Source organism: Cyanistes caeruleus, chromosome 6 (genome assembly GCF_971803275.1).
Source record: "Cyanistes caeruleus chromosome 6, bCyaCae1.hap1.1, whole genome shotgun sequence".
NCBI classification, from domain to species: Eukaryota; Metazoa; Chordata; class Aves; order Passeriformes; family Paridae; genus Cyanistes; species Cyanistes caeruleus.
Genome location: NC_141706.1, coordinates 51,639,166 through 51,652,978, shown reverse-complemented (window position 1 = coordinate 51,652,978; position 13,813 = coordinate 51,639,166). Strand labels below are relative to the sequence as shown.

Genomic DNA, 13,813 nt, shown 5'->3' with positions numbered 1-13,813 from the left:
TGAAGTAGAGCTCTGTGAAAGGCCAGAGAGGTACCTTTGTGCTGCACTGACAAGGATTGCAGAAACTGCTACTTAATATCACTAAATCAGCTCTGTCTAGAGTTTGTTGAAATTTTGGAGTACAAAAGGAAATGTGGGGCTTTTTCTCTATTTGGTTGTAAGCAAACGAAGTTGGCAAGATGACTAAATACTTAATAAAAGCAAGCTCCATGTTTCTTCATGGGAATTTTTGCCTTGCCAACCACTTGGTGGGAGCAAGGACTGTTCCTTCCCACCAGAGACATGGCTGCTTGGTGTCAGGAGCTGCGTTTGGTGGGCTGCAAAGAAATGAGATCCAGCACCATTTAAAAAGTGTTTTCTTCTCTGGCCTCATTGTATGCCCGTGAGAATTGTGCAGAATATGCTTATGATTGTTGTTAATGAAAGCACTAGTGCTTTATGAAACTGTCCTGAACTGTAGCTAAACTGCCCAGTTCTCGCTCAGGGCTGAGCCCTGCAGGATGCTGGTACCCTGATCCTCTTCCATGGATGCTACTCATTCTCTGGCTTATATATACATATAAGTGTTTTCCTGGATTACAGAGACAGCTCTCACTATTTTTCTGGATAAAGCTTTATTTAATTTAATTTTTTTAGTGTCCCACAACTTACTCTAGGTATGGCCTGTACACAGTATCAATTTGGGTCCTTGTTCAGCATAAAGAGAAGGGGATGAGAGCTTCTTAGCTTACCCACTCTGTTTTGGGGAGTAAATACACTTCACACCTTCCAGCTGATGAGCTGAAAGAGTCTGCATTATGTTCTGCCTGTTTCTTATTTGGTAGCGTCACCTGTCTAGCTAGTGGCCATTCAGAATTCAAGGAGTTTGAACACAATCATTCATAGCAAATCAGAGGTTGGCAGAAGTGGAATTCTGTGTGTCTGCTTCATTTTAATTAAATTAATCATAATAGAAAATAGTAAAATGTCTTTTCAACTGTTTTGTCTAGAAAGGAGCTGCATGGTAGCAATTTGGCAAGTCAGAAGCATCAAAAGGGGCCTGCAAATGCAACTTAGCAGCAAAGTCTTGTCTTGGTGCTTGCTCTTCAGGCTCTGAAATGAATTGCTGTCTTGCCACATTTCAGTTCATAACATTTCATACTTCCTCTGCTTTCAAATGTGTAAGTAAAAATGCCAGTGATGACAATATTGAATTTACATGTTTGCTAGTATATAGCATAGATGGTGCCAAATTAGCAATGTGCTTAGTGGAATATCTGACATGCATATGCAACTGAATTGAAGGAAAATGTAAATGAAAAGGTTTGATAAGTTTTTTCAGGTTTGTAGCATATCTTCCACAAAATCTATTCTGTGAAGTATGGAAGTAAGAAACAAAAAAACATTGAGGAAGCAGTGTTCAGTCTAAACAAATGGTGTTGTAGTTCTTTTAAATAATTCCTATTCTTATGTGTACTGTTCAAGCTAAGTTAAAGCCCCAGTGTAAGGCTGACTAATTTCCCTGTAAAACCTCTTCAGCCTGTGTTCACTATGTTGCTTTCACCAGAAGCTTTCACTAAAACAGGCTGGTGTGGTTTACAGTATTGACTTGTAATTTGGAAGTAATTCTGGTGCTCCATGAATTATCTTGTAGACATCTGCAGTGAGACTGTCAGCATCTTCAACGCCTATTTTTGTTTTCCTACTTGATGATAATAATCCTTCAAAAATGGCATTGGTATTTCCTCAACTGCCTTACCTTTGTCCTGAATCTCATCCCTCAGCCTGCTTGGGAAGCTCTCTGGCAAAAAAAGTCAAAAGGCCCTAAATACTAGATTTCCTGCTCTTTTGTCATTTCCTTGATTTGAAAATTAAAGAGGTTTTAAAGGAGTATTGCAGGAAGAATGGAATGAGTTTTTCAGATGATGGCAGTGTGGCTGTCTTCCTCCATTGATTTCCTTCAGAGAAGCAGAAGAGCGCCTTGTTCCAGCCATGTTAAACATCACTCCCAGTGGAGAGTGCTCAGTCATCATCCACAGAACTGGAGAAGTCCTTAGCATCTCCATGTGCTGTCTGGGGCTTGCTCACAGTAATGCAAAATGATGATTGTCAAGTGCTCGGGTGGAAAACAGACTTTAGTCTGCTTCCATGTGGGTAAGTTTGTGTCTAGTCCTGTTGGTGTCTAATAGGGATACAGCTGCAAAAAGATTGTCAAGGGAGACAGAGCTGCCCCAGCAGGGTTTTCCAATGTATTTAATAATAGGTTTTCAAAACTAGTAATTTGTTTTATTGATTGATTGATTATACTAATGACTGTTTGTTGGTCTCAGTCTTAGGGAGAAGCAAAGTAAATGGTACAGAATTCGATTTTTCTTCATTTAAAATATCTCTGCTTTACTTGTACATAACTACAAATCTCTTCTCTCAGGTCTGACTTTACTAACACACCTTCATGTATCCACTGTCCTCCTGGAGGAAAACCATCTAGAATTGGAGGATATGCTTGGGCTGTCTGGTATGGCTGTGTGGCATGGAGTCGAGTCGCAGCAGACTGCATGCCTTCCTGTCTGTGTACCCAGTAGATAGTCATGCTTATCCTGGCTTTTTTTAACATACTTCTGGTGACAGCTGTAGCTTCCCTGCCTTCATCCACACCTTGAAACCCAGGATTGCCCAGCGTACACCAAAATGGAAACTGTAGGGCTTGTAGCAAATTTTCCCAGCCTTTCCTAGGTTCATGGAGAAGTGCATAGACCTCACTAAGCTGTGGGCTAGTGTCCTTGCTCTCTGGTTCTCCCAGTCCCCCTTTTAGTCCTGCTGGCACCTTTCTGAACCTTACTGCCTGGATCTGCTCTACTGTCTGGCAGAAAGGGAAAAGGGAAAAGAGGAAAGCAGAAGAGGGAAGGTGAATTTTGAACAGGAATGGAGTAGGCATGGAGTGCCATGAGAAAGGTGACACCACATGCAAGCCAGGTCTCAAAGAGCTTGTCCACTGACTTTCTTCATAAGTGCCATGGTTCCAGTGCTACTGGCGTAGCTCCTGGCCAACTGTCTTCATTGCACCAGGAGTCTTCTTTACATGCTTAAAGCTGATGCCAGGGCTCAGGCTGGGAGTGTATGAGAGCTAGGGGCTCACATCACTATTCTGCATTGGTATGAGGCTCCAGCTCAGCAATTGTCTCCTCCAAGTGAAGCTTAGTTTTGTTAAGGTTTTGTGGTTTTATTTTTAAGAGTGCATCTTCCCTGTTCTTCTCCGTATACAGGTTTGATCTAGGTCTTGATGCAGTGACTTGCAGAAACTGCAGTTTTCCCAGGCTCAGGTATAGAGTTCCTCAGTCCAGTCTGTTTTCCAGAGGTTCCACAGGAAGCGTTTAGTTCATCAGAGCTTGCTCTTTCAAAATAATAGATCTTAAACAAAATTAGGCTTGCTGTTATCCTTCCCACTTAATCTAAACCAAATCACTTCATGGTCCCCCGTTCCAAAGTCATCCTCATTATTTAACATAAAGAGCAGAATAGAATCTATTCTTGTTCATTCAGTAACATGGATAAAGAAACTTGTCAGCTGTCACATCCAGGAATAACTGGTCTTACCGTGGTTAATAGCATTTGTTCTCCAATCTGTACTGTGAAGTTAGCCTGCCTTGTTGACGTAATTCCCATTTCTTTAATGATGCAGAGCTGTATTCAGATCTATATCTGGAGTAAGAAGTCAAGAGCAGACCCAGAGTCTCTCTCTTAGAAATCTTCTTTGACCATCTGCCCACAGCATTTCCAAACATTTTCTTTTATATTCTATTTCCAAAGTTTGCTCTTATTGCATAACAGTACCCTACCATATAAAATCTGTATTTTCTTTGAAAAGCACAGACCCTTTGACACCTGTTTCACTAATAATTGCTTTTCCACCCTGTTTGTGAATTTTCCTGTAATAGCACTAGTGCTTTGAGTTCCTTTTCCATTATGGCAGTCTGCCTGTGTTATTAGCATACAGCTATTTTAGCTGCTGGATTTTTTGTTCACCTTTTCTGCTCTTATTTTGGTTTTAGACTGCATTTGGCTCTTATGCTATATACAGCGCTTTCATTGGCAGTGTCACATGCCTGACCTTTTCCCTCATGATTAGCAGCAACCTTTTTTTCTTCAAATCCCTGAAATACCCTTCTCACTGTTGTTTTCATGTTTATCTGGTATTTTCCCCTTTTCTTTCTGGATCCTGAAACCAGTGAGGAATTTATGTTCACCTCCCCAGGCCTTCCCTTGCTTTGTTCTTGGTGTGGATTGTGCCATGGTCATTCCAATAGTTGGATATTTGGGTGAAGCCCTCCTGAAGACTCATCTTGTGGTGAAAGTACCCAGAAGCCACCTTATCCTGCAGAACAGCAGGAAACTGTAGTGGCTGAGGGAGGCAGGGGAACTGAAGACATTTGCTCCAGGGTCACTCAAGCTAAGGGAGACACTCCAGGTCTTTTCCAGCTGGCATGTCCTGTGCTTGCAGGACTGAGAGAGGTACTTGGTTCTCAAGGCCTGGTGGACGCAAATGTATTTTGAAATAGCAGTGAGAAGGAAATGAGTGCTTAGAAAAACACTGGTATGGAACAATATAGGGTATGGTTTATTTGGTCTTAAATGGTCAGAGTTTGTAGAGGACTGCCTCCTGGTCACAGTTCTACAGAGGACTTCATCTGCCAGACATCCTCCCAATTTGGTGGAAGAGAAACCTGTTGTTAGCAGCAGGGACATTACGAAAGCTTGAGCAATGATGACCTCAATGTCCCAGAGATAACACACATCTGCATAACTGGGTTCAAAGAGCATGTGTGTTTATGTGTATGTGTATTCTTCAGTCAAAAAAAATGTTTGCAGCCTGTAAACAAGGAGTTACAGCCCTCATAATCACATCTTCCACTATAGAAGCTGAGGCTGCAGCAATCAGTTAAGAAGATGGTTGAAATTCCTGATCAAAAATTGGGTAAGTACATGATGGAAGAGCAAACTGTTTCTCTCTTCTGTGCTTGCTCACTGGCCAGTGATTTCTCTAGCTGATGTTCTCTGTTCAGTACTCCAAGCCACACAGGCTGGATGGAGTAAAAAAACTTCACTATTGCTTTTGTGACTGGTAATTTTTATTTTCACTGAAAGTTAAAGTCTTTCTGCACTGAAAGTTAAGCTTGCCAGTAATGTGCATCAAAATGAAATAATTTTAAAATAAAGGAACAAAACCAAAGCAAAAATCTCCACCCTGCTTTTCAGCAGTGTATGTACTATAATACATCAACTTTATGTGTAAGATGTATATCTCATCTCTCTTTAGTCAGGTGTCTCTTAAAATGTTTTTATTTTGCACTGGTAAAGTGACTGTTAGTATTTGTGAGTCTGTCTTTTAACAGTTCAATGATCTTAATCTTTTCTGCTGAGATAAAAAGTTATGATGCGTTGGTTTCCCCCAGCTTTCTGAATGATGAACCTCTGAGTTAGTAAATGTATAAGACCTACTGTAACTCTTTCTACTATCATTCTTTTTATTAAAGCTAGTATTTTTAACAAGAATACATTGTAACTGTATGTTTGGTTTACAGTTTTTCAGCTGATAAAATGGTATTGTTAGAGAATGGAAATTGTGTTGCTTCATGACAATACAAATGTAACAAAATAGAGGAGCAGGAAGAAGGTTTCTGGTAGAAATGTTCTGTATTTTTTTAAATACAGAATATTTTTTTATGATACTTGTGCCATAGCTTACTTGGCAGTGCTGGAAATGAACTTTAATAGGAAAAATTATTAGTTCATTTAGACCTGTGCCTTTCTTCTTCTGTGTCTCATATGAGATCCGTTTAAAGAACTGGGCAATGCTCCACTGTGACTTGGCATTGCTAATGAAATTGCTTCCTCCTGGCCTCTATTGTATAGCTTCCAGAATTCTCATGCTTGGTCTTTCATACACTGTTGTTGACATGAATATAACTTCTTGTTTCTTCCCATGATCTTGGTTCTGAATCCTAATGGTTTACTGTACGTTTCCACAAGTATTCTATTTATTTTAAGAGAACTTCTCAACCTTATTTAAATATTTCAGAAGTGGACTCAGTGGCATCCCACACCAAGGAGTTTGACAGAGTTACAGTACTTACAGTTCTCTTCAGGTATTTCTTTCTGTCTCGCACATTGCAGCTTTATTTTAAACAGCTATATTCTTATTCTGTCATTAGGCAAAATAAAAATAGAAAACAAAAAATAGCAAATGGGGGAAAAAAGCCTCCACTCTGTTCATTATTCTCTGTGTTTTTCACCTGATTCATACCAAGGTTAGCCATCATGATGTGGGAAGAGAAAAAGCACATCTGTTAACAAGCAGGTTAAATAGGGGCAAGCTACAATTTGCTGTATTGCAGTTTAATAAACCTGAAGGTAAAAGATGGAAGACAGTGTTGCTTTTGCACCACTTACTACTGATGAAAATTGAAAATATCAAAGAATTAAATAACAAGGAAAAATGTAGGAATGGGCTGTGCTAGAAAGTGAGGCAGGGAGGGAGTTAAAAGACCTATTTGTAACAAGGAATAATCTGAATTTCTGCCTTTTGAGTACAGTGGCACTAGGTTTTAGGCATTCCATCTACACTAGGAACATAAAAATGGGAAAAAGCACTGGAAGATGCTGAGGCAGAAGTAGAATGGGCCAAAAACCAGCCTACTGAATGGTAATGTGAAATATTTTATAAAAACAGTTCTATTTTAGATGTAGTAACTTTAAATTAAAAGAAGATCTTATAAATTCCTTCCTGATGAGATAATATAGCTATGGCTGTAGTGTACAGATGGGGCAGTTTATTTACTAACTACATCTTTTACGTCAGTTGGCTGTAACATTTTATTAATACCTAAATATGCATCCTAAGTGCCTCTCTCTAGGCATCTGTGCTGGAAAATTCAGGCCGTGGTTGCTTAGAACTGCTTTAGCTGCTGTTTTCTTTAAAACCTTATAGTATGGCTGTAAAGACAAATATCCCTTTGCACAACCAAGAGGGCACTATGTTACTCTAATTTTTATTTAATTAGAAGAGGATGGAGTTGGAGGGTTTGATTAAACCAGATCAAAATTTAAAATAATATCAAAATAATATGAATTACTGTAAATCACTTTCTCTCTCTATAAAATGAACTCTGATCAGAGATCACAACATATAAAAGAACAGCTGTCACATCTGGCTTTCTCAGGTACATGACTGATTTTAATTATGTTTTGTGAATTCCAGAATAAAGAGTCTGCTACCTGAAGGCTATGCTCTGCATTGCTTCTCATGCTAAATATTTCATGCCTACCATTTTGCCACTTCATGTGTCCATGCAAGACAGATTCTGATCTATACAGGCACCATGCAAAGCAAAATTTTGCTCAAAGTACGTCTTGACAATATGCATAGATGTAATTCCACAGAGTGCTAAATTGTAGGTTATTTTTTCACTGAAAGAGCTAGATGCCACTTACAGATTTGGTGTTCACTGTTGAAGACTGCTGACAAGGGGCATGAATCAAAAATGCAGGAAACAGAATTGCCATGATGTTTGTACCACCATTGATACCATCTTCGACATACTCTTACTTCTTTGTACAACACCCACAGTCCTTCCTTTTCTTCATTGTTCCTTACTTCCCTCTTTCACAGCGAAGGCTGGACATCTGCTTTCCACTGACAAAAAATTAACAATCCATATATGCAGTCAGTTCACCATTGACTTGAATTAGCAAAGAAAGAAACCAGAATGCATTAATTTAAATACTTAATTTTCTATATTCCAAAACTTTGTATGTAGTTATTTTTAACCTGGTTTCCTAGGGAAAGATGTTCCTGCAATCATGTTTCACTAACCACCCACTGTTAATAACTTCAGGAGTCTTTGTGTTGATCGCAGGTAGGGCAAAGATATTTCTGAAATCCACAGCTTCACAGAAACAGGCCAGGTAGAAGGGACAGGATCCAGTTAGCAACTGGTGGGGATGCAGCAGTAAGCAAGGCCAAGCCTTTCAGCTACAAATACAAATACATCCACATGGAAGAGACTTCAGAAAAACGGCAGTGGGGAAAGGGCCATCAGCATGGAGGCACTGGTGGGGACCAGCAGCCAAAGCCAGGCGTGCCAGTCCCAGGAAAGGTGCCCTTCAGTCCCGTGCCTTTGGTGCTGCTCCTCATGGCTACTTCCTGGCTCTTCTTGAAACACTGCTCATGAGAACGCCTCCAAATTGTGAACAAAAATGCTGTGAAAGAATGTGCCAGCTTTTCAATCTGCCTCTTTGTGTGGGCTCAGACAGCTGGCCCTCGGCCCTTGTCTCACTTGTGTACCAGTCTCTCCTTTGCCTTTTTTCCTTGCAGTAGGAAAACACACAGCACATTTTCCTGGATCCTACTGACATCATTCATGCGTGCCTCTAAGCTCTCTTATCTCTACCACAGCATTGTGGAATAGCTGTCTGGTTTCTTCAAGAGTATACCAACAGAAACAGAGCTAGGCACCATAGCAGGTGTGGATGGGCTTGAGAACATGGCTATGCTTTGGGAGACAGCTGCTGCAGATGTAGTCCTGCGTTGTGAGCAGATCGTGTTCATCTCTTACATCATTGCAGAAACACTGTGGTACCGTTAGCGGTCCACAGGCTAAGAATGCATCTTTCAACAGAAACTGGTTGCATCAATTTTATCTCAGATCACAGAGCTTGTCACACAAACAAAACCCAAAGTCATCAAGAAATGTGCTTTTCCTAGTAGTGTTGCTTCTTTCAGCAGCAAAATTTGGATTATACTACAATGTCATCCACTGAACTAAAAGAAAATTAAATTTAGGAATAGCCAATAAGCAAATCCTGAAGTTGGCTGTATGAATTACAATACACTAAATTCAACTTCTCACGATCTCCTGCTTCTGTGGTATGAAAAAGGGAAGAATTCTGGTTTGATTTGTCTTTATTTCTCAGGCTTTTTTTCTCTTTTGTCTTGCTTTTTAACATTTGGATGGACTATTCCTATTTAGTTTGAAAACACACGTTTGCTGTGTGGTGTGTGGATCCAGTCTTGCAACGTGGCACATATTTGGGAATGAAGCTGGTGGGAAATGACACTTTCAGTATATACATAATTGCAGCAGCAATGCTTCTGTTAAGGTATCTCCAGACAGATGAACATAAGTTGGTTAAAGCTGCTTTTTCTTTGGAAAATGTTGACCTGTCCAGAAGACACAGGTACCTTTTATAATAAGTCTGCTGCTGCTGCTTCAGCTTCAGTTTGACACTACAAACTGTTACTACACTGTTTCTGTTTACTATTTTAGCCATTAAATAATACAGTAGTAGCCTTTAGAAGAATGTTTGCAGCTATTCACAGAAAAGTAGTACATACTTAGACTAATAAAAAGTCCCTTTTCTTAACTCTGCAGTCAAGTGAATTTCTGTTTGGCTTAAGCAGATTTTGAAATCCTGTCTACGTCATTTGTATTGTTAATAAATTACAGGGCTTTATACCACATCACATTACTGGAAATAGATTTGAAATATATAAAGATCAAAAATACGGATATTTTTAACAGTGGTTAAGTTATTTTCTGTCATTATAGCCAAAATAAAGTGCCATGAAGCTATTAGTAGTAAATTAATTTTTTTGGTATGTAATTTGGTATAAACACTGACAAGCTGAAAAAACCCCCAACCCCAACCAACAAATGCATACTCATTAGTCATTCAGTTTAGCAGCACAGAGGCAGCAGTCAGCCAGGGTGTGCGTTTTTATGTCTACTTCAATTGCACACTTCATTTATTTGGACATGGCATAGGCGGCTTTCTCTGTCACACGGCATCACTGCACGATTAGCAAGTTGTGCCCCAGGGCAGCTGGGACGCTTTGCTGGGGCAGATGTTCTTTTCAGCTTATTCAGTGGCCGTTGTGGGGTTGTTTACTGTTGTCATAGATACCTGCATTTCCATAGCAGCCGAGCTGTTGTGTGTGAAGCAAGTGAATATAGTTATAAAAGGATCATATTTTGTTCTGTCTCTATAACTTACCATCTGTCAGCTGACTGTTCATGATGGATTCAGAAACCAGTTTAAGAATAACAGCAGCCAGCTGATCATTTTTGCTTAGATTAAAGTGACGATGGAAAGGGATACAAATAAATTGATGCTTCAATGAAATGCTAGTTTCCTTTTTTTTTAAACTTAATTGCAGCAGTTTGTCTTCCAACACTCTCTCAAACTTCGCTGAAATCTTTCCTGTCAAATAGAAATGACCAAGTGTCATCTTGTGTACTTGCTCAGGTATTCTTTGTGCTTTCCCACTCCTCAGCTGTCAGCTCATCCCTCTCTGTTGCTTCCAAATTGTGATGTTGCACCTGCACAGATCTTTTGTAATGAAATCTAAATACTCTCCACAGAATTAAACAGGGAATTGGTGAGGTTAACAGCAAAGGTATCATGCACACACAAGCACAAGTATGGCTCAGTGTCACAGATCACTCTGTTTAATAGTAACAATGGGATCCCTTACAAATTTGGGGATAAATTTAATGTGTAGTCAACGAGCCCTCTGAATAGTGAACTCTCATTCCTTTTCACTCGGAGACATGGTCGAACCTGTAGATTAGCAGTGGGGGTGAGAACATTAGCCCAGTTGTAAATAATGTATTTATTGGTTGATTTTTCCAGATCCTGACATTGATGCTGCCACTGCCATGATGCTTTTGAATACTCCCTCTGAGATACAAGCAGGTTGTGAGTAGATATTTCTATAGCATATAGCAACATAGACGTATGAAATTAATATTCTCTTTTATAAGTATACAGCATACCAGATAAAAAGGGTGTAATAAAGAAATATAACTTCACTTGTAGACCCTTGCACTTCCTTGACCCTTACATAAGTATAATTTTGTGGTTCATATTACATTCTTTGTTACATGAATAATATTAATCCGTGATCTCTAATGTAAAAGAGAGGTTATTGTTATTCATGACGTACACTCAAATGAGTAACATACTATTATCCATACTGATAGAAAGACCTGGGGCAACAGCCAGGAGAAAGGCAGGAAGAGAGAGAAAGAGAGCAAGAGAGTGAAGGGTACAAGGCATATGGTTCTGTTTTCATTTTGTTTTGATTTGACTCCTATCGTGTAAGTTACCACAGCCATCTGGATACTTTCCGTTCACTTGGGCACTGTTTCAGCTCCTTCCTTGCACACATCCTGCCCATTTTGGTTTTGTTTTTCCTCTGACTGATGCAAGGCAGTAGGCAGGCGACAAGAAGCAAAGGGAGGTCTCCTTTCCTGCCAGTACTGTCCTCCCTGTTCTGTGACCAGACTTAAGGTTTTAATGCTGTGTATTAACAGAGCACTGAAGAGGCCTGGACCCCCATTGTATTGGGCTTTGCAAATACTGCAGGATCCATCCTGCCCCACAGAGCTTGCAGTGAAGGTAGTGCAGGAATCCATGGTGGAATACAGCTGCACAAGGACAGGGAATACAGGAAAACAAACATATCACTAGTCAGCAAGCATGGTAGTAATGCCAAGTGACAGGCAGCTCTAAAAAATAAAGGCAGAAGTTAAAATAGAAACCATTACCAAGACTGTCTAGCATCACTGCTATTGTTCTAGCCTGGGCAACCAACTCCAAATTCCAGGGGAAGCCTTGATTTGCACTTTGATACTCTGCCTGGGGATGAGAGTCAATTACCATCAAAGCATTTCCCATGCAGCTGAGGAAAACTATTGTCAGCCTGCTTTGTGACCCTGCCAGAGAAACGCTTCTTAAGCAGCTTCTCTCAGGAGAGTGTGATCTACCAGGAAACTGTTTGGAAAAGAGTGGTCCTTGTCTCCTCTCCTAAGCAGCTTTCAGGAACTGTGTATGGTAAAATGGTGAGCAATCCCTGCTGTGTGTAGGTAGTAAAAAGGAAAGATTTTTATTGGGAAGAGGAGGTTACCCTTGGGCATAGTGGGAAGAATAAAATGAGACCGCTGCCAAAGGATTGCAGATTTAAAGAAGCCAGATTTGTGGGGTAGAAAAAAGGGGGAAAGGAATTGGCATAGAATTGAAGTGCAGGGGTAAAAAGGTACGTGAGAGAGGGAAGGGGACATAAGTGGTATGTGTGTGGAAAAGGATGGAGAAAACACAGAATAATTGAACTCCTGGAGAATGAGTGAGGACTGCAGACAAGAACAAGAGGAGATCCATAGTACTAAGCATGCTGCTGATTTTTGTCACATGCATATGTTTGCCAACATTGCAGTGCAAGTAATTTGAAGACCTGTGCACTGTAATTTTGTAGATATCATAGTTGGATAGTTTTGGCTTATTACTGTTTTATGTTGTAGAGGTCATTCTGAGGAAATTCTAGCCTCCTATGAGTTTGGCATATCTCCACATCCTGTGTCACCTTCCCAGTGGGCTCTTGTGAGAATGTCAAAACAGGGAGATGAAAGCAAAAAGATGGCTCCTCATTGACACCGCTCCCCGCTTGATATCTGCGAGTAACAAGAACTTCCTCTGTGCCCTTAAACTCAAATGTAGGGTCTGCTCAGAAGTTCATGGATCTTTCTAGACACTGATAGAATTGCCAGGAGGAAAGGCCAGAAGTTTTTATTGTAACCTCAGAGGCCCTCTAAATTACAAAGGATAAATATTTTGGTAGGGTTGTGAATGGGTATTTTTAAGAAGTAAATTAACCTGTCCTATCAATTGCTGTTGGGTCTCACTTATGTGCCACGTCAGGAAAATCGTAGGCAGCTTAAAGCAAACTCTTTGCTACTTTACCTTAAGAAATAATCGCATGAAAAGAAATCACACTTAAAAGTAGTTTTCAAATAAAAGGTAAACTTTGGCTACAAAAGTTTCACTGCAATGTTGAGCATCGTGTGGAAGTTCACAGTTAATTCTCTATTCTGTCAGTGGCTGCTGTGGTCTGTAAATCAAGCTGGGAATTACCAGGGCAGTAAGTGTGCTGATACTGTATGATCTCTTGAAGACTGAGAATTCTGTTCCTGGTATCAGACTGTGGTGTCAAGTATGTACATACGGGCTGCAAAATGCCCTATATTCTGAAGACAGGATTTGGAGAGTGAAGGACATAGTTTATAGTTTGGCCACAGGTTTTAATACCTGTAGGAAACCCTCATTTGGTCTGAGAGTCTGACTCTGAACGTGCCACTTAGTGACACAACAAAGAGTCAGCTGGAGGCAGAACCTGAGGTCATTTCACCTTATAACAACTTTACAACTCAAAGTTTAAAACTCTGGTCCATTAAGACCTTTGCCTGTCCTACAGACATTTAACCATTGTATGACAAGTGGATACCTCCAAGGCAGATTGTGACAGAATATGGATTAATTTTCTATGGATGGTTACATGCGTTGGCTTTTGAAGACATTTTGGTTTAAAAGCTGGTTTTTGAGTGGTGTAAAAACCCATGTTCATCTAGGCAGTGTGGGTACTAAAAGCATCTTTAGATTGAAGTTAGCTCCAGGAATTATTCAAAGTGTTATTGAAATTTATACTATTAATATGGTCTGTATGGAAGGGAATCCCATCTCAGTGGTATTATAAAATCTAGAATAAATTATTCCTGCTTTGTAACAGATTGATTAATTAGCTCGATGGTTTTAAATTACCATTGAAAATTCCACACCCATGTGTGAAACACTGGTAACAATCACAAATGAATTCTAAAATCAGCTGTTGCTTTTATATGAAATCTTGAAATAGTGTCTGACAAGCATTGCTTACCATTTACCCCAATTCCACCATCCTTTAATTGTCATTCAGAAAAACAAAAAGGCATAGTCAAAGAGTAAA

The 13,813-nt window shown here is 39.9% G+C and overlaps 1 protein-coding gene across 35 annotated transcripts in view; it reads left to right on the top strand.

Moving 5' to 3' along the window:
* FOXN3 (forkhead box N3) overlaps positions 1-13,813 on the top strand; it is a 205,246-nt gene that overhangs the window by 170,924 nt on the left and 20,509 nt on the right. For 16 of the 35 annotated variants that reach the window (XM_086894319.1, XM_086894326.1, XM_086894324.1 and 13 more), the window contains one exon: positions 10,669-10,734. The exons of 11 other annotated variants lie outside the window; for them this stretch is intronic. In XM_086894319.1, coding sequence (XP_086750445.1) covers positions 10,669-10,734 — 66 coding nt within the window. The remainder of the gene's footprint in view (positions 1-10,668; positions 10,735-13,813) is intronic. 8 more of the 35 variants (XM_086894334.1, XM_086894331.1, XM_086894322.1 and 5 more) reach the window with 1 other exon arrangement.